This window comes from Ammospiza caudacuta, chromosome 5 (assembly GCF_027887145.1).
Source record: "Ammospiza caudacuta isolate bAmmCau1 chromosome 5, bAmmCau1.pri, whole genome shotgun sequence".
Classification (NCBI taxonomy): domain Eukaryota; kingdom Metazoa; phylum Chordata; class Aves; order Passeriformes; family Passerellidae; genus Ammospiza; species Ammospiza caudacuta.
Window position 1 is genome coordinate 58,333,084 of NC_080597.1, and position 23,426 is coordinate 58,356,509.

The 23,426-nt window shown below is 38.3% G+C and overlaps 2 protein-coding genes across 2 annotated transcripts; both read left to right on the plus strand.

Moving 5' to 3' along the window:
• The first annotated feature begins 2,255 nt into the window (after positions 1-2,255).
• LOC131558262 (secreted frizzled-related protein 2-like) lies at positions 2,256-5,602 on the plus strand. The gene is made up of 4 exons (XM_058805912.1): positions 2,256-2,542; positions 3,112-3,281; positions 4,151-4,243; positions 5,292-5,602. Exons 1-4 carry the CDS (start codon positions 2,256-2,258, stop codon positions 5,600-5,602), a joined length of 861 nt encoding a protein of 286 aa, XP_058661895.1.
• Positions 5,603-7,076: 1,474 nt separating this feature from the next.
• Positions 7,077-23,273, plus strand: HDAC10 (histone deacetylase 10). Its single transcript, XM_058805608.1, has 21 exons — positions 7,077-7,315; positions 7,666-7,738; positions 8,615-8,749; positions 9,063-9,159; positions 9,808-9,905; positions 9,982-10,086; positions 10,283-10,351; positions 10,915-11,041; positions 11,514-11,579; positions 11,938-11,997; positions 12,386-12,475; positions 13,712-13,818; positions 15,450-15,517; positions 15,994-16,264; positions 16,893-16,983; positions 18,313-18,398; positions 18,869-18,922; positions 19,535-19,619; positions 20,056-20,241; positions 21,997-22,156; positions 22,854-23,273. The coding sequence occupies exons 2-21, from the start codon at positions 7,674-7,676 to the stop codon at positions 22,877-22,879; spliced, it is 2,046 nt and encodes a 681-aa protein (XP_058661591.1). The 5' UTR covers positions 7,077-7,315; positions 7,666-7,673; the 3' UTR covers positions 22,880-23,273.
• The last annotated feature ends 153 nt before the right edge of the window (positions 23,274-23,426 follow it).

Genomic DNA, 23,426 nt, shown 5'->3' on the forward strand with positions numbered 1-23,426 from the left:
GCCTGGCAGGAAACAATGCTGGGTCAGGTTTTAAGATGAATCAGGCTTTCTTGTAGGTTGTGAGACAGTCCCTGAAAAAAACACAGAGAAAAACATCCAAATAATTGAGAGACCAAATACTCTTTCTTACTTTATGTTTTATACAATTTAGATATCTGCATGTAATACCATGCTCCACATGCTTCTTTCATCAGGGATCTTGCCACCTACTTTCAGATAGTAATCAGATGAGAGCAGTACTACAGAAGAATATCACTGGAGACAGAGAGGAATTTGATTAATTTAATAAAATTACTAGACAAAGGGTTGTGCAGTTGGCTCAGCCTGGACCTGCCTCTCCTTGGGTTAAACAACTGTGAAGTCATTTCACTGCAAAATGGTAGCAAGAGGAGCTGTGTGAAGCTGTGCCTTGCAGATGTACCTGCACAGATTTAGCAAGGATGGGGCTCTTGCTGCAGGCTCTAACTGCCTAAGAAATACATGGAGCACCTGTCAAAGGGAAGCTATCACCAGGCCTGAGTCAGCCTGGTTAGGTATTCAGTTCTCTGCCTTGAGGTGAGGTAAGGGATACAGAGAAGCCGCATTTGCTGGGAAAAAAAAAAACCACCATTTGGGAACAAAGCATGAGAAGAAAAACTGACAGTTGTTTTAAATAGATTTGGCACTCGGTGCCATGGTTGGTTGAGGTGTCAGAGAACAGGTTGGATTGGATGATCTTGAAGGTCTCTTCCAACCTGTGATTCTGTGATTCTGTGATTTTTTAGTTCCTGGGACCTTGCATGCTGTCATTTTTTTCTACTTATTTAAACAGATACTGTAATTTTACTAGTAGTTCAGAATAAAGAAGGCAGCCAAGGAGGAATCAGTAGGGGGTTGTCTTTGGTTTCAAAGATTCTAGGATTAGTAACCTCACCTTTAAGTATAAACATGTAAATTATTTGTGATGCATTGTCTAACTGTGCTACATCTCAGTACAAGCACAAAAAGCTATAGTTTCTGAAGAAGTGCATTTCAATCAAGCATCAGTAATACTAGATGATACACCATTATGAACGTACTTATTTTAGCCTAATACCCAAGACAAATATTTTACAGTAGACCCAACTACAACTTATTAATACCTAAACATTTCCGCTAATAAATCATGTAACCAGGTGTGAAAATAAAAATTAATGTCCATAACTAACTGGAAAAAAGGTATTTTCATAAAATAAAAAAATCTCCACAAAATGCTTTGTTTAGATCTTCAGCTTTTTAAATTCATAAACTGACTTTTCTGTTCATAATAGGTAAGCTATGCATTACTCAGATCCTTTTTCATCTTAATTAGTTCCCAACTTCTCTATAGCAAAGAGCTGTACTAACAGTGATAACACCATTTTTTGGTGCTATGAACAGAAGAAGTACACGTCTGGTATAATTTGCTTTCATACACTTTAATATAATTATAATTATAATTTATTAATAAATAGTTAAAATGCTGCATTATTTGAGCATTTTTAAATGTAGACAGCTTCATTCAAAATAATAAAAATGTGTAATTGATTTTTTTCCTGATTAAATACTGATACTCACAACAGTGCTACAAATTCAATTCTGTATTTTCAGGTGTCTATTAAAATTAATAGCAGTTGAGGCCTTTAGCATGTCTGAGAATAGGAATCCAAATTTCCAGTCAAAATACTCACTTAATGGCAGATGTCTGTCTCTTTTACAGTGCTTGATAAAAGAAAGTGCCTCTTCTACATTGTAAAACTGTGGAAGAGACATGGGCCATTAGCACAAGCAAAACATTTTCACTTGATAAGTCAATCTGGGCTGGTTTTTCTGTCATGTCAGCAGTGTCTGAAAACAAAGGAGACACAGAAGCCCCAGGAGACAGCATGTCTGCCCAACCCTTTTTCTGGGGGATCTCTTAATTTGTTTTTGAAAGCACAGAGAACCTTCCAGGTGTCAAAGTTTAATATGCTGCCTAGCATGCTGCAGCCACTGACACCGTGGGACGTGAGAAAGGCTCTTCCAAATCAGTGTCCTTGGGGAACATACATCTATACTTTTTCTCCACCTCCCTGGCTGTCACAACAATCCCTTGATTAGGCAATAAGACCCGGTCTTGTCTCGAGTTATTTGATAAGCTGTTGATAACCAAGAGTTCATTAAGCTCTTGGGATATATAAGCCACAAGGTTTTCGGCATGCCTCTGCACTTGAGTGGTTTGACAGCTTCCTGTTCAGCAGTCCAGGAGTCACTGGAAGATGTTATTGACTGCAGAAATTCTTGTTTTTGCCATGAATGGTTTCCTAAGGGTGGCAACAGCCTTGGACATTGGATTATCCACGAAATGCGTCATGATACCCAAGGAGATGGGCATGTGCCACAAGATTGGATACTCTGAAATGAGACTTCCCAACCTGATGGGACACACAAGCATGGCAGAGGTTATCCAAAAATCCAGCACCTGGCAGCACCTTGTAAACACAGACTGTCACCCTCATGTGGGGACGTTCCTGTGCTCCCTGTTTGCACCCATCTGTTTAGATACGTAAGTATCACAGCACAGTACAAAACTCCAGCCTTTATTTGCCAGAACAGGAATGAAATCAAATGAATGTTTATCATAATCTAAAGGTGATCTCTACTTTTTCTGAAGTAATTTTTGTTATTCTGAAGTAATTTCTGAAGTAAATTTCTGCTAGCTTTTTTGTATTCATCAAGTATGAAAAAAAAGTACTGAAAACTTGTTCCACTTCAATTTTAGTTTGCCTTGGGAACATGAACAGTGTTGTCAAAGGATATGATGTTTTATTTTGTTACAGCTGAACTTTATTCTTATTCATTTAGGGTTGAAGCACCTACAGCTAATAGAATCAGGCTCATACTGAAGCTTTTCTCAGGTTGTCATAAATGTATTATTAAAATCATAACTAAATATTGTAAGCTCAGTCCATACAGAGACTGCTTGCATAATTTGCACAGCTGCTGCTTCTGGAATGATATTATTATTGAAGGATGTTGAATGTCAGCAAGGATGCTGTACTTTGCCCAGGCATCACTGTTGCAATAGTTGGTGTTACCCCTGAGCTGCCTGAGCCCGGTGTTGCTCGCACACAGGTTCATCCAGCCCTGCAGGAGCATGTGTGCCTCTGTCCGTGCCAGCTGTGCCCCCGTGCTGCTGTGCCAGGGGCAGCCCTGGCCGGCCAGCCTGGACTGCGACCGCTTCCCTGGTGACGAGGACACGTGCCTGGCACCGCTCTCCAAGGACTACAAACACCTGCACAAAGGTAGCTCGGGATGTGAGGGGAGGGTGGCCATGCCCCGTGTTCCTGGGAATCAGGGAGATCCCAGGGACACTGTTCCTGTGGTTCTGTCATGCAGCCAGGTGTGGCTGTCCTGCTCCAGTGTCCGTGAGGATGGGCAGGGTGCCAGCACTGTGAGCTGCAGCGAGCCCAGGGCTGGGGTCAGCCGTGCAGGGGCTGTGCTGTGGTAGTGCCTCCACCACCTGCAGCACCACCCTGCCCAGCTCTGGGCACTGCCATACACACAGCACACCGTGCTGGAATTGCTCATTACAGACTTATCAATGGCCCTTAGCACAGATGCTTTTATGTGTACAACAAACTGGTTTTCAAATGGGTTTAGTAAAATTTGGATTATTTTATCTGATTTTCCTTAAAGAAGCATGAGTTATCTTGGCATAAATGTTCAAATCTTCAAATGTACTCCCACTTACTAACTCTATGGAAAAGAGTAAGGTTCAGTTGCTGCTAGCACACCTAAATTCATGTATATTCACAGGCTTATAGTGCAGCTGATCCCAGAGGGACTGACAGAATCAGCCACCTAACCCCTTACCACCCACTGTAGTTGCGTTAAAAATTATACTGTATTTGTTACCTTATTTGTTGCTGATAATTGATCTTGTCAGTCAGAACAAGGGCTGAATGGGCATGGGAAATGAAACTCCTTTTAATCTCTAGCCTTTTTTTCAGAGAAGTGTGTTGACTTTTTACCTATTATCACTGGCCCTGTATTTGATGTGTATTTTCTCTGTCATTTCTGTGGTTAAACAGTGGGTTCTCAGCTTTGGCAGCAGAAAATTAAAACTAATTATTCTAAAAGATAACAATGAGACTTTGTAATTTCTTATCAGTCCTACCAAAGCCTACCTGCCAGACTTGCCCAGCCGTGGAGGAATTCTTTACACACAAAAGAGTTCTTGAAGTTTTCTGTGACAGTAACTTTGGTAAGTCCTTGCTAATGTACCTGGTGTTGAAGAGACTAACAACTCTTCTTCAAAATGCTTAGAAGTAGAATTACAGTTAGTGACAGTTTCTGCAGGGATTTCAAAGGATTAAGAGTCTGGCTGCTAATTTAGCTTTAGGTTGATTTTCAGAATAAGTTATTTCTAATCTAAATATAAGGAGGATTTATTGTGCATGAAAGATTTATCAATGATCTGGTTTCCAGCCAAATAGCTGTTCTGGTCTAGTTGGCTACAACATGTTTATTTAAAATATTTCTGTCAAAAGCAGCCAAATAAGCAAGTTTGCCTTTTATTATCATTTAAGCAGAAAGTAAAGATTTAGTGTTTTACCAGTATATGGTGTATGTCTGCTACTTTTGTGAATGAGTTTTTTTCGTGATACCTAACTTACTGAGAGGGAGACTCAGAAAATAATATCAGTAGAAGGAATTCTTACCTCCTGTTGCCTTGTTGGAGTGATGAGTGGAGTTTGCCCTAGAGACTTCCTGGAAAGCCTTTGATGGCAGTGCAAAGGCTTTCAGCAACTTGGCTGACATTAGATCAAGAAATACAGACAAATGTCATGCTAAAAATTGTTGATGGAGTCAAGTGGGGTAGGTAGTGCGTATAGTGAAAAGGGAATATCTAAAAGGGTGGTATCCTAGGAATTCCACACACAGACAAGGCAAATTTCAGGAAAATTGCTTGGGCAGTTGCTGGGCAGTTTTGTCATACAAGAATAAGACCAACAGCTTACAATATGTAATTACTCAAAGTCTGACATAACATGGTGATGGTAAAAATAAATTACTCATGCTTGTGAAAATATTTTTTCCTAGTCACCTAATTAAATGGAAAAAAACCCCCTTTACTACATAAAATTTATTTTTCAAAAATGTTTTAAACTTCTCCTGGAAAAGGCCTCACCATACTCTATCAACATAAATTATAATAATATTTTCAAGGAATTTTCCTGTTTTCACTGGTACTGTTTTCTATTGCATTTGAGAAATGGTCTGACTTGCACTTCCTTTTCCTTTTTCCTTAGCAGTGAAAGTAAAGCTGTCCAAGAAGAGAACAGCATTTGAGGACCAGGAGTATAACATTGAATGCCAGGTGGAATTCATTACCCAGGGCTCACTGTTGCCCTTCGAAACCCAGAGTATGATACAACAGTGGCTGCTAATTAATGAAAAATGTATAGAGAGGATGAGCCCAACCCACCGTCCCATGGTGTATCTCCTTGTGGGGAACATTGAAGAGGGCATCATTTTGGTCAAACAGGTTTATCGCTGGCAGAGGAAGGACTCCCAGCTGACTCTGGCCACTCAGAAGTGGAGACAACATAAATGCTTGTAAATATTTATCGTATTATTTGTAAAAAGATGATTATATTTCTCATGCCAAACCTATCTTGTACATAGGAATGTATTATAAGTTGAAAATAAAGCTTTCATTTCCTTTTAAATGGTATTGTAAGTTGAACTCAAACCACATTTGTTATCAGGCTTCCTTTTGGTAGTGTTACAACTTCTCTCGTCCTGTTGGAACTCAGACAGCTATGGATAAATATTTCTTTGAGTTATGATTTTAAAAAAATATGTAATATGTGTAAAACTCAGCATAAACCAGTTTCAAATCCAGCCGCTTTCAATGTATTTGTCTATACCTCTTGCTCTACCATTTTCTCCAGTTAGCTAACCTTTCCCTTGCCTAGTGCGTCATGAATTTGCCTCATTGTCTCCCGTTGGAGTATTTCGAAAGGAGGCGGCCCTCTGCTGGTGGCTTTCGCCGGAATCAGAGTGGAATAAAAAGAAGAATAATTAACACGGTATCTTTGGTCCCAGTCGCAAGAAAATTTGGTTACTGGGTGTCACAAATCAAACCCCTGCTTCTGAAAAGTCCCTTTTCATTTTCAAACACATTACAAAAGTTAATTTATAAAATTTACTCGTTCTCCAAATGATCTGCAGGGAAATAATGGAGTCAAAACATTAAAAAAATTACAGAAGGCAGATGATTAGCATCCTCATGGTCAGTGCAATACACGGAAATTAAAGACTACGTGAAGATGGACAGGACTTGACTTTAGTTTTATAAATGTGTATAATAAACACAGTAACAGGTGGTAATACATAAATTAGAAACTACTTCAATAATACAGTGTCTATTATTATATTTTCTTTAAACAAATACGGGAAAAGTTTATGAGCAGTAGATCTCTAAAATTCGCACCTGTAATGATCTGGGGTTCGGATACATTCCCCAAAAGTGCAGGTTTGTATGAGGCTATGGAATGCGATGACACCTGTTCCATCATTTTCTACCATGAACTGGGAAATCTCGTAGAAAAAAGCGAGGGAAAGAAACCAGTAAAAATGCGGTCAGTAATGAAAGACGCTGTGTACACACACGGGCCGGCTGTCCCGGCCCGCCTCGGACGGGCAGGAGAGGCATCAGCGCCCGGACCCATCATTCTGCGGAAAAGGAGCAGTCACCCCTTTGGTCCAGGCTCGCTCTTTATTTTTCATTATGCCAGAAGATGCCACACAGCCCACAGGGGCTGGGGGTGTTTCGCTCTTGGGTCAGTTCCACGCTAAAACCCCTCCAGCGGTTGTGGGCCCCGGAGCTCCGCAGCGTCACTCGAACGGCGCCTCAAGGCGCGCTCCTGCAGGGCCGGGGCGGGGCTGCGCTCGGCACGCCCACAGCCAGCCCCGGCACGCGCCGCCCTCCCCGCCCTCGGAAGGCGTCGGCCGGGCGCGGGGCCGGGCTGGTTCCGTGGGAGGCTGCAGGGCCGGGCTGGTTTCCGTGAGGGGCTGCGGGGCTCCGCGGTACGCGAGCGGCGGCCCAGGTACGCGGCCCCACGGCCGGCAGCAGCGCGCTCGCATTCGCTGCCTGCCCGTCGGCTTCTTTGCCTCTCTTCAGCGTCTCTCTGGGGTTTGTGAGAGACCGATGAAGTTCTAAACCAGACGAATCCCTGTAACTGTTGTGCCGCGGTGTATGCAATCCCGTTGTTCCTACTTTGTGGCTCTGTAGCTCCAGTTGTCCCCGCGCTGTTGGGCGGGCGCACAGGTGAGTCTGTGCCATGAGGGGAGGAGCGGCCTGGGCTCGGAGCCCCCGCTGCTCGCACGGGGGTTCGGGGAGCCGGGTGAGCCCCGCAGCCGGAGTGCCAGCGCCCGGCTCTGGAGCGCTCGGTCTCTGTGAATCCTACCTGCCTGCACCCGGTTTCGGGGGGTACGCTTTTGTCAGAATCTGAGTCCTTCATGTTTCCCTTTGATTTCGCTCTGTAAGTACGAAGTTTAAAGTACAAAGCTGTCGTGCAAGCAGATATGCTCTGTACTTTCATTCTCACTATCTAATGTGATAGCAACTGGTGTAAGTTTACTTCTGCTGTGAAATCTTAGTGGTTTTGTTCTGCTCAGTTGTAGCAATGGCTTCAGGAACAGCGCTGATTTATGATGAGGAGATGACCACTCACAAACTACTTTGGAATGAGTAAGTCACTGCTGTTGTTTTTATTAATGGATTCTTGTTAGGACTCGTGAGAGCAGTGCCAAATAAATGCATGTTTTGTAAATGTAATAGGAAGTATCTCGTATTATTTCCTGTCATTTCCAAGTAAAAAGAAAGTCTTTCCTCTAAGAGGAAAAAAATATTTTATTCATAATTTGTATCTAGATACTGTAATGATTATCTGAAACTGGATTTAAAAAGCTGCAGGCATCCAGTCTGGGAGAGCTTAACAAGAGATGTTAGGATGAGGCATCTGAGTAGTCCCCTAAATAATGTGTTTTAAGCTAATTAAATTGTTTATAAAATTAAAGTATCATTGACCTTGGAAAAGTGTACAGATATACTCACTCAGCTGAAACATGTCAATTACATTAAGTTAGAAATTGGTATATTTTACGTAATAATATTATGTAATATAATATTACGTAAATTTGCATAAATCAGAGGAGTTTCTTTGCAGTGCACAGAGTAACAATCCATTGTCTTCTCTCCCACACCTGCTTCTTCTCTGTTCACCTTCATTGTAGCCTACAGGTTTTAATTGCAGCATTCCCATGTCTGTAGTTAAGCAACTTTTTACCAGTGAGAGAAGAAACAAAAAATGATGCTACTGTATTGTTTGTTTGGGATTTTTTTAAGACTCAGTTTTGCTTACATATTTTAGAATCAATTTCTGACTGAGTTCTGAAACATAAAATGCTTCAAGAATTTTTTTCCATTTTTACATACTCTCATGTATCTCTCTTTGACGGTAATGAATTTTCTTAAAATGGGGAGTTAAAAGCTAGGCTTTATGAAGTGTATTAGTTACCTGTGCTGATTTAGTATTACAGTAATATAATTATTGTTTCTTTTTAGTCCCATTTGTGATATTGAAGTGCCAGAAAGACTTTCATCCTCCTATGAGCAGCTTAGAAGTTACCATCTTGTGGAAAGGTGTGTCCATGTGCCCGTCAGAGAAGGAAGTGAGGAGGAGATCCTGCTGGTTCACAGGTCTGAAACTTAACTTTCATTCAGATTAATCCAATGAAACAGCAGATCTCATACCTCTAGATTATATTTTGATCCATTTGAAAAGACTGTTCCAAAATGCAATGGCTTTCATTAATTTCAATGGAAAATGTGTCACAATGTTGAGTATGGCATAGGTGCTGAATTATGAATCTGCTATTCCACTAAATCTACATTCTCACTCTGTGGGGTCTTAAGCAATGAATGCTGATTTATACATAGGAATACAAGTAAACTTCTAAAAAATATTTATAGTTGCTTATTTAAGTGTTGTGTTAATCTCTTTCCCCTGCAGTTTAGAGCACTTGGAAGTGGCAAAAAGCACTCAGACAATGAATGAGGAGGAGCTGAAAAGGGTCTCTGAAAATTATGATGCTTTTTTCTTTCATCCGGTGTGTAAGTTAAACTGCTTCCTCTCTTGGGAGTTACCACTATTTCTGTTACTGCACCTGAGTGGAATTTTTCTAAGAAGGGGATGATTAAAAATACTTTTTTTGCTACTGATGTAGTCTCACATTTATTTATGATATTGTAATTTTCTATTTCTAGTTTAGTATAATGCTGTAATTTAAATTGCTCAAGTGTCCTGTCATCTATTTTGTAATTGTATCACACCAGGATAATGCACTACTCAAAATTTAGCTCTATTTTTGTCACTTAATGTCACTGTAGACCATTAGTGACCTGCAAATCACATTTTGGTAATAGTTGCTCTTAAATGTTGTTCCATGAAATTGAGATGAAGTCTTCTGTGCTATGTTTCTGTAGGGTTTCGTTCCTTTTTTTCAAAGATGTCATGTTATTCCACTCAATACATCCATCAAGCATGTTTGACAGCTCCACAGAGAGCATCCTTATAAAGATTCTGGTGATCACTGGTAATCACAGGGGAAAGCACATTGGAGTCTGTGTTGTAAAGTTCTGTTTCAGCTGTCTTTGTATAGCCTCAGTGGGGTGGAATTATGTCAGGACAGTTTGCTGTTGGGATGCTAAAGCACTCGTGGGTGCCCTCTTTAAGCTGATGAGTTTCTCTTTCTCAGAGCACTTACCACTGTGCCAGGCTGGCAGTAGGAGCAGCTTTGCAGCTGGTGGACGCTGTGATGGCAGGGAAAGTGCGCAATGGAATGGCGTTAGTCAGGTAAGAACACACCTGAGGAAATTTTCAGTTAGCAAAACCTCTTCTGTTGTGAATAATTCATCAAATTTTGGTTCAGGCCTCCAGGTCACCACAGCCAGAGGAATGCAGCTAATGGGTTCTGTTTGTTCAACAACGTGGCTATTGCAGCAGAATATGCAAAACTGAAATATGGTCTGCAGAGGTAAGTGCATGGTTGACTTTGGAGAAGTTTTTAATGTGTAACAACAGTTTGACTTTGTACTAGTTTAGATTAATGTCTAGAGCTTTCTGGATGTCATGTTCCTTTTGGTTCAGAAAAACATTTTTCATTTACATCTTCTGTAGATTAAGATGCTGTGGCTCTTCCTCTGAATTCCTTCTTTTACTGATCTGTACAGAATCCTAATCGTTGACTGGGATGTGCACCACGGGCAAGGAACTCAATATATATTTGAAGAAGATCCAAGGTTTGAAGGATTTTTTTTCTTCTTTTATGTCAGCTGTTTAAAGATTGCCTGCCTTTCTAGAGAATAAGATTTCTTAAACTTCTAAAACTAGAATCTTATGACACATTGGCCTTGCTATTTTAGTCTCTCTGTTTTTCATTTGTTACAAAATAGAAGTAAATATCTAAATCAAAATAAAATGTAAATCTCTTTTACTTTAAAGAATAACAAAATAAGCAATATGATTACGTCGATTTGCCACTACTGAGGTAGTACATCTGTTATCTGTTTATGAATCTCTCAGTCAAAGTCTTCAAGTAGTGGTTGGATAAAATATGTGAGATTTATATTTTTTTTTTTGGAAAGTGACATAAGTAATTTTTAGCATGTTAATTTTTAGGTTAATTTTGGCATAGGACCCACTCTACCAATTTTCACAGTCTAAATCCTTTGAGAAAACTAATGAGAAAGGATAGGATAGTTTTATTTTCTTGCTTTCAGGCCATGCAGTCATCAGGTTCAGGATATAAAGCAATTTCCACAATCTTTTTGTCAAATTGGGTTTTTATTTTTTTTATTTCCAGTATTTTGTACTTTTCTTGGCATCGCTATGAGCATCAGGAATTCTGGCCATCACTCAAAGAATCCGATTATGATGCTGTTGGTCTGGGAAAAGGAAAAGGTTTTAACATAAATTTGCCTTGGAATAAGGTAAATATTGTTTACAGCACAACAAAGCAATAGTTTTGTATCTCATCCTTTGTGGAATACTTTGTGAGTAAGTTCCCTGCTTCACTTGCTTGGCAAATGTCTTGCACAGTGTATATCCTTCCTGTCAGGGGAAGGTCTGCTGCAAAAATATGGCTCAGAATGTGGTAATGTTTGAAAAATAAAAGGGAGAGAAGAATTTATGCACTCATTTTTAATTTAATATCTTGCCTAGCCATCCAATCAAAAAGTGTTTCAGGAGACAGTTACATCCTTGTTTAGCAGAGGACTGAAACTCATTAAGATTAAAAATGGTGGATATTTATGTGTTTTACTTAAATAGAGGATTTTTTACTGTACTTCATAAGATTCCCTCATCTTTAACTTCTCCTATCTTTCCCTACAGTCTTGAAGAACCTTAGAAAATTTATCATTCCAACTGGAAAACATACCCTGTGTTTCTCATATTTTTCAGGTTGGGATGGGAAATTCAGATTATCTTGCTGCGTTTTTCCATGTGTTGCTTCCAATGGCTTTTGAGGTAATTTTTTAGTGCCAAAGAGCATTTCCTGAGTGCTTCTAAAGCAGGTACCATTGAATATTTTACAGAAATGCAGTAATTGCCAGTAGCACAGTTAATACATTTATTCTGCTGGTGTGATGTTGCCCTGATCAACTGAATAGTATTTATAGCATTTTAGCTTTTACATATTCAACACAATCATCTGCAACTTCTCCAGCATGTACAAAAATAGTGTAAAAGGGTAATGTATTCAAGGAGAATCCTTACTTGTGTTCATATTCAAATTGAAATAGCAACTGATCATGGTACAGTTGTAATCCCTACAATTGAAAATAGGACCTAAAGATGTGCTGCAACTGTCTGTCTTTTATAACAGTTTGATCCTGAACTGGTTATTGTCTCCTCTGGATATGATGCTGGAATTGGTGACCCTGAAGTAAGTAACTTGTGGTCTTTGTGTTGTCAGTCATGAATCTATTAGGAAAATATTCCTGCTGTTTTAATCCTGTGATTGCTAAGTGAAATTCACATTGATCAAGCTAAAAATACATGCTTGAATCTTTAGGGTGACCTTTGTTCATTCAATATTACAACAAGACATCTAAAGACAGATTATGCCATATGTGTAAGGGATATGTGTAATTACTGTGTTGGTTTTTTTCACCTCCTTAAATGCAGTTGGTTCAGCATTCTGTTTGATATGATGAGAGGCAAGTGCTCTGGTACTCCATCTCAGACTTGGCTATGTCAGATTGTTTGTTTGGGTTTCTTAACAGTGTTTTTGAATCAAGGTGTCATCTCTTAAAATTTTTTCTTTGGTTTAGGGTCAGATGAATGCCACTCCTGAGGTTTTTGCCCACCTTACCCATTTCCTGATGCAGTTAGCTAATGGAAAACTGTGTGTCATCCTAGAGGTAAAGACTTTTGAAATGTACTCTCAGGGGAAAGGTCTTTGTAGTAAAGCCATTTAGGGCAAACTAGAAGCTAGGAAGCACAACTTCTTAATAAAATAATTTCTTATTTTTATCTTTCTTTTGAGTAGCAGGAATGCAAAAATGGCTAAGATTTGACAGTGCTCTTACACTACAGAGTTTTGAAACAAAGGAGCCATATGCTTATCATTCAAAAAAACATATCTTCCACAAATCTGCTCAGTTCTTGTGAACAGTGATTAGTCTACTGCTCTTGATAGTCCCAAACTCATTAAATGTATTTAATGAATAGGCTGTATCACCAATGTTTTTACAAGCACACCTTACTCCAGATTTTATAAAACCTTTAACATAAATATACTCTTACTTAGTAATGGAACACTTAGAAAATTCCCTCTTTTTTGATTTAATGACTGTATGCAGGCTCTATAGGAGCTCTTTTTTATTCTTCTTTTAAACAATTAAAATGTTTTCTCCTTTTGAAAGGAGAAACTCCTTATTTCTGCTGCATGTTAGAAAAATAGTGGCTTTTCAAGTAAATAAATATGTGAAAATATTGCTGCCAACAAGGACTTCAAGAGTCAACTGTATATCAATTGATTCACATGACCTTTTGTTTTGCATGGCCCTTCTTCCATCATCCTTCTCTGTAGCAGGTTATTATAGATATTTTTGTCTATTAGCTGAAGTGCAAGTAAGCATTCACTCCTACCACAGATGGTGTGACTGCTCCATAGGTGATAGATAGCTTCCTGCATGTCACCTACCAGTCTTAAATCAATCTTCTTCTCCAGATTCTGCCAAACTGTTAAGCAACCATGTCTTAAAAGTGTCAGGCTGTGGGGGATTTCTCTTGTAGAGCCATTTTAGAGGACAGTTATAGCATTTGCCTTCTAAGGAATCTTCCACAAGGACTGTTGAAGATGGCATGTTGTAGATGGGAATGGAGAAGTCGTGTTTTTATGGCAAATGACTGATTTCTGAAGTTACCTGAACTATGATGAAGTGAGTTCACTCATGGGATGCCAGTGAAGTTCAGCAGGTGGCCACTAAGTTACTGTTTTCATATTGAAAAATCATTGACTTACCTACACTTGCATATCATCTTCTGTTTCTGTAAATACAGATACATTTCAAAAGGATAGTATATTTTCTCTGTTGAAATTCAGAGAGATATTAAAAGTACTTGTCCCTTAGTTGACACAAAATACTTTTTAGGGCGGATACCACTTGAAATCATTGGGTGAATCAGTGTGCATGACTGTAAGAACTTTGCTTGGAGATCCTGTACCTCAGATAACTGGAGAAATGGCACCTTGTCTAAGGTAAGCATATAAAGAATTTTAGAGCAACTAATGTGTTTTTTAAAGAGACTAAAGACATGCATGCTTTGATCACTTTGCTGAAGTAAAGTTTTAATATGGTAGTTATAATATATTGCGTTCTACTTTGGATAACTTGCATTTTTAAAAAGTCCTCCAAGGTACAGTTTTATATACTTTTGTTTCTGGAATTACTTCAAGTTGTGAGATCTTACAGCATAAAACTATAAGCCATTTTATCCTTAGGCCTTGTTATCCTATAGAAATCCATCTCACTGGAGGCTGAGATAATCCTGCTGTAATCAAGGTAATACCAGTTATCTACAGCCAGTATTTGGGAAGGTATGCAGCTGCAAGGGGTGGTGCTTCAGACCCCAGAGCCACTTCAGTCACTGCAGTACAGCAACAGCTGGGGCAAGCCTTTCTCTCATCACTGAGAGTTCAGGCTATGCAAGCCAGTCTTGATGAATTCTTATGTTTCTGGAATTTGGAGCATTGAGCTCTGGGGTGCAAAAGCACTTGACTGTGTAGAACTGTACCAAGATAATTAAATTTCAAGTCTAACTTCTTTTTAGAGACACTAAGACTGTGTGTCTACAGTGGTGGAATGTGACCTAGTAAAGCATTCTGAACCTTGGGCCTGAGTCAGTCCCACATCTAAAGAGTGTCTTTCTCTCTACCTGTTTGCATTATCTCCTCCACATCTCCATGTCCTCCATCTCTTTATCCCAGCTCAGTAGCTGTCCTCTGCTTTTTCTAGCTGAAATGCTCCTTATGTCCTTTATTGGCAGCACCTCCCAGCTGGCTGTGTTAGTTAAAACTCAGAGCTTGGATCAGTCAGGGAAGCAGTGTGGATATACACAGACTGTAGGCTGAGTTTCATTTGGTAAACTGATGGAGCAAAACTTGTTATTTTGCTCCTAGCACATCCCATAACCCCACTGTGCCCTCTTTTTCTTCTCTACCAATTATGGTATCTCACATTGCTGTCATCCTATGTCATAGAAAGTTGATTACATACTTATCCAACATGTCAGCCCAGCTCCTGAACACCTGACAAGTAATCTGCAAGTACACAGAATTTCTTCTGGATTTAACACAACCTGAATTCTGTTTGTATGATAGCTGATGCAATGGGACTGTTTGCCCATAGTGCTGCAAATAGTGGTGCCAAATAATAATACCATAATATAACCAGTGATGATAAAAAGGAGACTTCAATGCAAAGAATAGCAGGGTATGTGATTTACGTAGTTCCTGAACAGATTGTCTTGCTTTTGAGTCAGTCTAATTAAATCTTTATGTTGTGTAGATAAAATCTCTTGGCAAAACATTGACCGGACAAATTTTTCCTGAACTCATACAGGTGTGCTTCCTCCAAGAGCAGGGTTGGGATTCCACTCAATGTATAAATGTGTGTACATGCTGTATGTGCTCTTCACTTTCTTTTTTGACTCTAATCTTTTCAAGCAATGTGCCTATTGACTCTTGTTCCGATTTGGATTCTTGGAAGAAATCAAAATTTCTTCATTTTCAGTTTGATTTTTTGGTTTTGATTTTTTTGTTGAAGTAAGTTAGGATTCCTTTTATGATTTTCATTATTACTAATACTGTTAATCTGGTTTATTTTTTAGTGCTGTTGAATCTATTCAAAATGTGAGAGCAGCACATAAACCCTACTGGAAATGGTTGGCTTATGAAGGTAGTTTCTCTTCATTCAAGCAAATATTATTGATAAATGGATTTATACAGAAATTGAAAAATTATTAAAATTAATACCAGTGGACTAACAAGCAAGTTAGTAATCAAATGACTGATGAAGCAGTATGGGGCTTCATTTGAGGTCATGTCTTCAGCTGGTCAGAAAAAAAACTCTCTGAAGCTGGCAAACATCATGCCAAAAAGTAGCACTTTGATATCTTTGTTTGAGGATGCTGTTTTCTTTGTCAAAAATAGGGGCATAAGCTTCATTACAATATATAACCTTTCACTAGATGAAAATAAATGTAGTAGCACTGAAGAAATAACATCTGTGTCAGCAAGTATTGTAGCTAGTGCATGGGAGTAAATATGCATACTGTGAATACTGATGTATTCTATTTGTGAATAAATACATCCCAATATTAACATATTGCTTAGAAACTAATACCTGTGAAACCCATCTTTCTTTTTCTCTAGATACATCATTTTTACAAAATTTGAGCACCAAATCACACTTACTAAAGAAGGCTAATTCAAATCCCTCCACAGAAGATGAATCTCAGATAACTAACAACAACAACACTGTCAAAGTAGAAAGGTTTTTGGAATTGCACATGAAAAATATTCTATTTCCAGTGCCTCCCATCAAAACAGCAACAACTGGCTCTGAAGGTTCAGAACATTTTCTTCCTGAACATGTTCAGCTGGTGAAGGAAATGGATGAAACAGAAATAAAAGCTCTTGTGAGGTTGGTCCTATTTATTTTATTTTCCACAGAGGATGAGAGGTCTCTGTACAGGCTGTCATCTAGCTCTGTGCCTGCCATGGTCATCTTTTTGGCCTTAGTCAACTCAGTTACAGCCAGAGTTTCTTCCTTTATAAATGAAGACATTTGTGTTGTATAGCACTCATAACCTGAAATCCTTTAAATAATCAGAATATTCTTCTCTATAACTCTTTCAATAGAAATAGGACAGCTAATGCAAATGTATTAATTTAGAAAGAGATTTTGCTAGGAAGCTGTCTTAAAGCTCTGTACTCACTTCTAGCTGGAAAAAATACCAAACTGCTCTGATTTGAGAAATGCAATGTTTGTCATATCTTTGTCTAATTTAGACAGAATTCTGTTTCCTGAATAGCATCAGACATGTTTGTTTTCTTCCCAGTGCAGAATGGAGAGAGTTTTAGGGAGATGAAGACTGTCAGGCACCGGTGTTGTCATCTTCCTGCTAGAGCAGGTTTCTGAGCATCAGTGTGTAGCACCTATACAAAATGTACTTCATTAATACTAATTGCAAAGCACTTCTCAGTGTTGCCTTTGAAGACAGTATTGCCTCTAACCTAGTTTTTCTTCATGTAATTTATTTTACTTACAGTGGCTTTTATGCAGACCTTGTGAAAGAAGACAAAACTTTGCTCTCTCTTGGCAGTACATTTGTGATCCTAGATAAGATACTTAAGAAGGAGGTAATAAGATCCTTCCTTGGTCTGGGGGGTGGGGGTAGAGGGGGATTCCTCTGATTTTTTTTCTTCTGCTATATTGTTACCCAGATACTAGTTATTAATCTCCCAAGTCCACTAATCTCAGCTACAATGTGTTTGGCTATAAGAGTGAGCATGCAAGATGAGAAAAGGACTATTTAGGGATAGCTGTTAACCCCAATCCATCTTTCTAACCATCTTTGGGCAACTCATTGTCCAGACTTTCTGTAGGTAGTCACAGAATTAGTCCCTAAGAGCCTACTCACTGCTCTCAGACTCAGGGGGTGACAGGCATTAAGCCTTCCAGTTAAGGGGAGCAGAGGTTGCTCTATCAAGCACCAGTAAGGAACAGTAGAAATCTGAAGAAGTGCCAATACTTTTCATGTCTTAAGGTGCAAAGCTTACACAGTAAACTTTGACTTGCATGTGCATGCACACACTTTTTAGTGATGTTTTCAACAGCTCTGCTGAATGCTCTGATTCTGAACAGAGTAATTCTAGTTCAGTGTTTTGATCCTTGCAGGGTCAGGAATTAAGAGAGGGCAGGCTTAGAGGGTGCATATCCATATTTATGTGTAAAATCTTGGATGAGCAGAGAAGAAGAACTGAAAACAAGTTTAAAATATTACATCATAATAAGTCACTCTTTGAGTGAAAAGCTCTCTTTAGGGTACCAGACCTACAAGGAGGAGTAACTACCACAATGGCCTCTTTCTTCCAAGACATCTTGCTCTTGGAAGTCACATGTGAAGATCCCAGGGACAAATTTTGGACTTTATAAACTGCACACAGCTCCAGGATAGCCTATAAATAGATTTTAAGAAATGATTACTGGTAAAAAGAAGTAGAACTTCTAATGAGTTGCAGGTGTAAGTTAACATTTTGTGCTGACAAAGAGGAGGAATGAGGGGGAAACATATCTTTTTGCTTAGCTTTTATGTGGAGTTCAAAGCACACACCACAAATGAACACTCAAGGGTTGACTGAGTATTGTGGCAGTTGTATTTTCCAAAAAAGAATAGCTTCCCTAGGTTAAAGGAAGAGTCAGAATATTCAGGAAAAACCTCCTTTTCATAGGGTGTGTTTTTCTGCACAGTTTGTAGACTATTCTAGAGACCCAGTAAACGTGGCCTTCCTCTGGAAAAGTTATTTTTACAGTTGCCTTCTGGTGTAGCACCATACTTTTGAAATAATAGTGCAGTTTGTGGAATAAATAATAATGTTTCTGTAGAAAATAATGAATACAGCTGTTACACTTTAAAAATGACCTGATCTTTTGCAGCATTGCTTCTGAATGAAAAATTTATTTTGTAGGTGTGTAATGGAATTGCAGCATCACCCACAGCTGCTCTTTCTGCTGCTGTTGCACTAAGACATTCTGTTCGTTTTGGATTTCAAAGGTGAATTTGTATGTTTGCATTTAGAGCCCTTTGACAACATGTCAAAATCAAATACTAAATGTGGCAAATATGGCAAATTGCCTGTGAAACCTTGATTTTAAAATAAATAGCATGCCCACATGCATAGCATTTTCAACATTTAATCCAGGTAACAGTGTATACACCAGCAACAGCCTTTTGCCTTTCCAAAGGCAAAACATTTGTAAGGATGATGGCTGTGCTAGCCTACACTTCCTTTGTCAGATTGTAATTGGCTTTGGCCTGGGGACAATTTCTTGATTTTTGTTTTTCCTCCCCAATATTTGATAAAAGAAATGAGCTGCCCTAAATGTGTTTTATTTCTACTTTTAATGGACCAAATTCAGTATACATTCTTTTTAATGCTTCTAATCTATACACAAAGTTTTATACAAATCACACTAACTGAAAAAAATTAATTGTTAATAGATGTAAATTTTTGTTTCCTGCAGAGTGCTTTGTGTATTTGTTGGAGACATGCAGATGATACCCAACACAGAAGATGGGTGAGGCCTCCCTGTACATTAGGGGGTACAGTCCCAAGGGCTTTCTGAATGTTCTTATCTGTCTATATGTGTGATGAAATCTGCACTAAGGAATCAGTCATGAGCTGACATTTATGAAGTTTACCTTGAGACATGATACAAAACATCCCCAAATACACATTCAAAGAGAAATTATTGTCTCTAAATGCTATTTCATGCATTTGGTGGTGAAGTATAATCCTTCTGTATTGATTGAAATTTAGATTGTTATTGAAAATACAACATAATAAAGCAATTGTTAATTAAATAGGAGACCTATCTCCCCTCTAACTGCAGAAGGCACATATTGCTGATGCAGAGTTCCTTACTGAAAGTCTTCTTTACTTACACATAATTTTTTTCTATCTCCCCTTTTTCTTAAAAGTAATTTGCCAATAGTCTTTAATCATCTTTTTAAAAATTCATAAAAAGAATTTCAGTTTTAATTGTTTAAATTTCAGAATGTACTAATGCAAATAGTTATTTGCTCCTGTATTTAGTATTAGTATATAAAGAATGATGAAGGAAAATACTCCATTTTTATGCCATTGGGAAATAATTGATTAAATACTCAAATGGTTTTTTTATTTACAGAAAAATGCTTATCATAAACATCTGTGAGAAAGAACAGTCTAGAAAGACTGGCTGCAAACACTATATTTCTCTAAACTGGAAAGAGGTAAGATTCACTTTCTAGAAACAACATAGGAGAAATTTTTTTTAACAGAAATAATATATTTACAAATTTATAAAATTACATTGAGAATTGCACCCCTTGCTCCACTTTGGACCTTTGAAATTTTTTTCCTTTTTTTGCCCTTGCCAGGTTACTACTCCTTCTCAGAGCTTTAGAGTGTATTAGAATGCATAGGTTTGAGGAAACCTTCCCTAGTTACTGCAGTTCATCTTCAGCAAGGCAGAGTTACACTGCAAAGACACTAAGGAAAGGATGAATAATCCTGCATGGTTAATATAAAAATTGCTAGGAAAATAGATCAGTATCTTGTTTCCTAGACCAATCAAAAGGTTTATGAGAGTCATCTTTCTGTTTTGTTTTATATCTGGAAATCTGGGGGTTTAAATTTGTGCTAACCAATTTGTTGTTGTTGTTAAAGGATGCTGGAGGAAATGATCTCTTTTCTGCTGTGCTTGGATTCATTCTTCCTGTAGCATATAGTTATCAACCAAACCTAACAGTAATAGCTGTTGGACCAAACAGGAACCTTGGAATAAGTGGGATTTCTCTGCTTGTTGCTTTACTACGAGGGTTGGCTGAGTCTCGAGTTTTTGCTGTGATTGAGGTAAGTGGTGCTAAGCCATGGTACTTCAAAGTGTCTGGCAGAGACACTGGTATGAACTGCTTCAAGCTGCCCAGTAGAAAATACTGGCTGTATTTATGCTGTATTTGGTACCCCTGGGGTCACAGCACAACCTGCCCAGGGTTCTGTCTGTCCTGAGAATAAAACAAGGACAGTTGCACACCGAGCTGTAGGCAGCTGTTGCAGCCTGCAGTGGGGAAGCAGAGGCATGAACACAAGGTTATGTCTGTGTACCATAGGTGTTCTGTCAATCTGCCACAACTTTCATTTTTATCTGAGATCCACAGCTCATTTGTGACCTGGAAAGAGGCACTTCCTGTCTGTTAAATAATCTGGCCTCTTTCCATCAAGTGTGCCTGAAAGCAGCCTGCTGTTCTGTTCATAGCAGACCGCTACATTTCCTCTCCTCTCCCTGGTGCTATGTTTTGTCACACACAACTTCCAGCCTGCAGAACACAAATCAGAAGGGCACATAGCCTTCAAGTGAACTTAATTGGGATAATACATAATTGAGGGCCAGAGTACCCCAGCTTTGTGTTTCAGGTAGAGAGCATGGGAAAGAAAATAAAAAATATAGAAACTTTTCCTAGGCTTTTTCCACATGCTACCACATAAAGGATGCTTGAATTTAGAAGTTGGAGGCTGTATCCGGAGCAGTGATCAGTGTCAGTGAATGTATCTTCCATGAATTTGTCTAGTCACATAAACAACTCAATTTCCACTCTCGGCCGCTCCAGCATCCTGTGATTGTAACACAGTTTCTCTGTGTGATCTATGAAACAGTAACTTTTAGTTACTTTTGTGCCCTCTAGTTCTTCTTCAGTGAGAAACAACAAAAAATTGTTCATGTATGCTTATTCTAATCTGTTCCCCATGCTATTCATTAAGCCTCCAATTAAGTGGATTTTTGACATAATTTATTCTGTAGTTTTCTCAAATGTTGTTTGTTTTAATTTACAATGCTGATACATAAATTGGCTAAGCTAAAATAATTTGTACACTGATATGCAGTATTCAAAAATAATGTATTTGCACACTACTAATTAGGAGTATGAAATGGAGATATTCTGAAGTGTAAGCACAGACAATAAAAGGATATTAGGCATACATGTTAAAAAAAAAGATTGATACTTTTATATTGGTACTCTGCAGGTAGCTCCATAACAGTATCATGATTTTCTAATGCATGTGCATGGCTTTTTAGAGTACTTGAAAAAATGCTTCTATCTCTTAAAAACAAAATAGTGTTACAGTATTCCAAATATACTCTTCATATAGCATCAACATTTCAAATCCAGTGTCTGCAAGGAAATGATACTGATTTAGACTGTGAGAAGTCAAAAAGAGTAAACTTTTGGAATAAGCAAAATACGTTACTATTTTCCACTCATAGAAAGTAAATGATCCATGAAGTAAGCAAGTTCCATGCTCCCCTTAGCCCAGCATTATTTCTGTCCTTATTTTCTGTCCTTAATCCAGCACTTCAGTCATAAAGGGAAAAGTGAAATTCTTTCTCCATTTGAAAGAAACAAGTTTTACAACAACACATGAAAATTCATTTACATTTTTCAGAAAAAAACTCCATTTTAACACATTTTTATTTGTAAATGGGAGGTTGCTCATTCTTACTACTAATGCTAGCAATTGAATTACAAAAGCTTGTTTTAAAATATTTCATGTATCACTGAAGCAAAGAGAACTTGGTTCACAGGAGTATTTTCTTTTCTTCCTAATTAGGACACAGAGATAAGTTTAATGCAAAGTGTAGCCAAAGCATTAGTAGGTGCTTCTACACCTCCCTTTGGAATTTATGTACCTCCTACCCAAGAAAAAGTAAATAAAATAAAAGCATTAAGAGACCAGTTTCAGCAGGAATGGAAAATGCTTCAGTGTTCAGGTAAGTCATCTGATTTTATCTTTAACTCTTATATACAGTAAATTTCTGAAAAGATTATATATAAATACAACTGAGTCCTGTAAGTCAGTGGGACCAGATTGATCTAATGTGAATCTCTGAATGTTTCAAATGGTGAAACCCTGAATGCTTCTAATTCTGCCACTTGAGCTGGAAAGCACCAAATTTCAGAGCATAGCAGCTGTAGCCTTGGGACTTAGAATACTGTTACTTCAAAATTTTGGAATGAAATAGCCAAAATATGTGCTTAAAGAATGGGTAACGTGATGTGCCCTGGCTTTTATTGCTGATGTGTTTTCTGAGTATAGTACCAAACCAGATGATATTTTAAAATGTTTAACTTTTCCACGAATAACTCAATAATGATTAGTCATGCTGCAAGTACAGTTACAAAGAGCTGGAGATCAGGCATTGCATTTGTAGAGGAATCAGGCCAGGCAGGTGTGCATGTTTTCAAGCATACTTATCCAGAAATATTTTTTTGCTGAAGGACTTCTCTTTTTCAAAAAGAAAACCAAACAGTTATCCAGGTGGGCATCTCTAAAAGAAAACTTCATTCTATCTTTCAGAAGCAATGCCCAATACCAGGGGTCTGGTTCCAATAAAAATATTCTTGTGGGGCCAGGAATGTGGTATGAGCTTGGTTAATAACTGGTTTCCTTACTGCTGTTCTTTTCAGTGAACGATGGGACTTCCAGAAATTGATTTCACTTCAGAATCATTTTGCAAAGAAGAAAAGGAAAATATGAGGACTTCACTCTGCCCTCTTTTCAAGCATAAATTATCAGTATAACAAATAAGAGCTCCAAATCTCCAGAGACTTAGTAGTTGCCTAAGGCCACATCATGTAAATTCTCAAAATTAAACAAACATCCCAAGGCAATAGCCATGATATGCCTTGTTTTGTAGTATTCCAGGTGTGATTTAGGGATAATTTTCAAGAGCACTTTTTTTTATTGACTTCAATAATTTGACCTTTTGATTTCAGGCACTTCAAATGATGTTTATACTGGTGTTCCTACTGGGTTCCACTTTATATAACTTTATATCATGCAGAATAAATAAATCTGTCTTTGCAGTTGTCTTTTTTAACTGTTCAGTGCGCTTCCCTTTTCATTTGTTTTGGTTTTCAGATATTCCTGGAGAGGAAATTATACCAATTCCTTGACCATTTTGAAATTAAAATCTCTTTCAAAAGAAAATAAAAGTCATGTGAAAGATTTTTCACAAAGAAGAGCTGAAGAGCATTAAG

What these genes read in the sequence shown, in the direction of transcription:
- LOC131558262 (XM_058805912.1), top strand. Translation starts at nt 2,256, where the DNA reads ATGTTATTGACTGCAGAAATTCTTGTTTTTGCCATGAATGGTTTCCTA. An exon ending in GCACCCATCTGTTTAGATAC is followed by an intron (nt 2,543 to 3,111) that starts GTAAGTATCACA and finishes GCTCGCACACAG; the next exon opens with GTTCATCCAGCCCTGCAGGA. An exon ending in CTACAAACACCTGCACAAAG is followed by an intron (nt 3,282 to 4,150) that starts GTAGCTCGGGAT and finishes ATTTCTTATCAG; the next exon opens with TCCTACCAAAGCCTACCTGC.
- HDAC10 (XM_058805608.1), top strand. Translation starts at nt 7,674, where the DNA reads ATGGCTTCAGGAACAGCGCTGATTTATGATGAGGAGATGACCACTCAC. An exon ending in AACTGTGTGTCATCCTAGAG is followed by an intron (nt 12,476 to 13,711) that starts GTAAAGACTTTT and finishes AATACTTTTTAG; the next exon opens with GGCGGATACCACTTGAAATC. An exon ending in ATACCCAACACAGAAGATGG is followed by an intron (nt 18,923 to 19,534) that starts GTGAGGCCTCCC and finishes TTTTATTTACAG; the next exon opens with AAAAATGCTTATCATAAACA.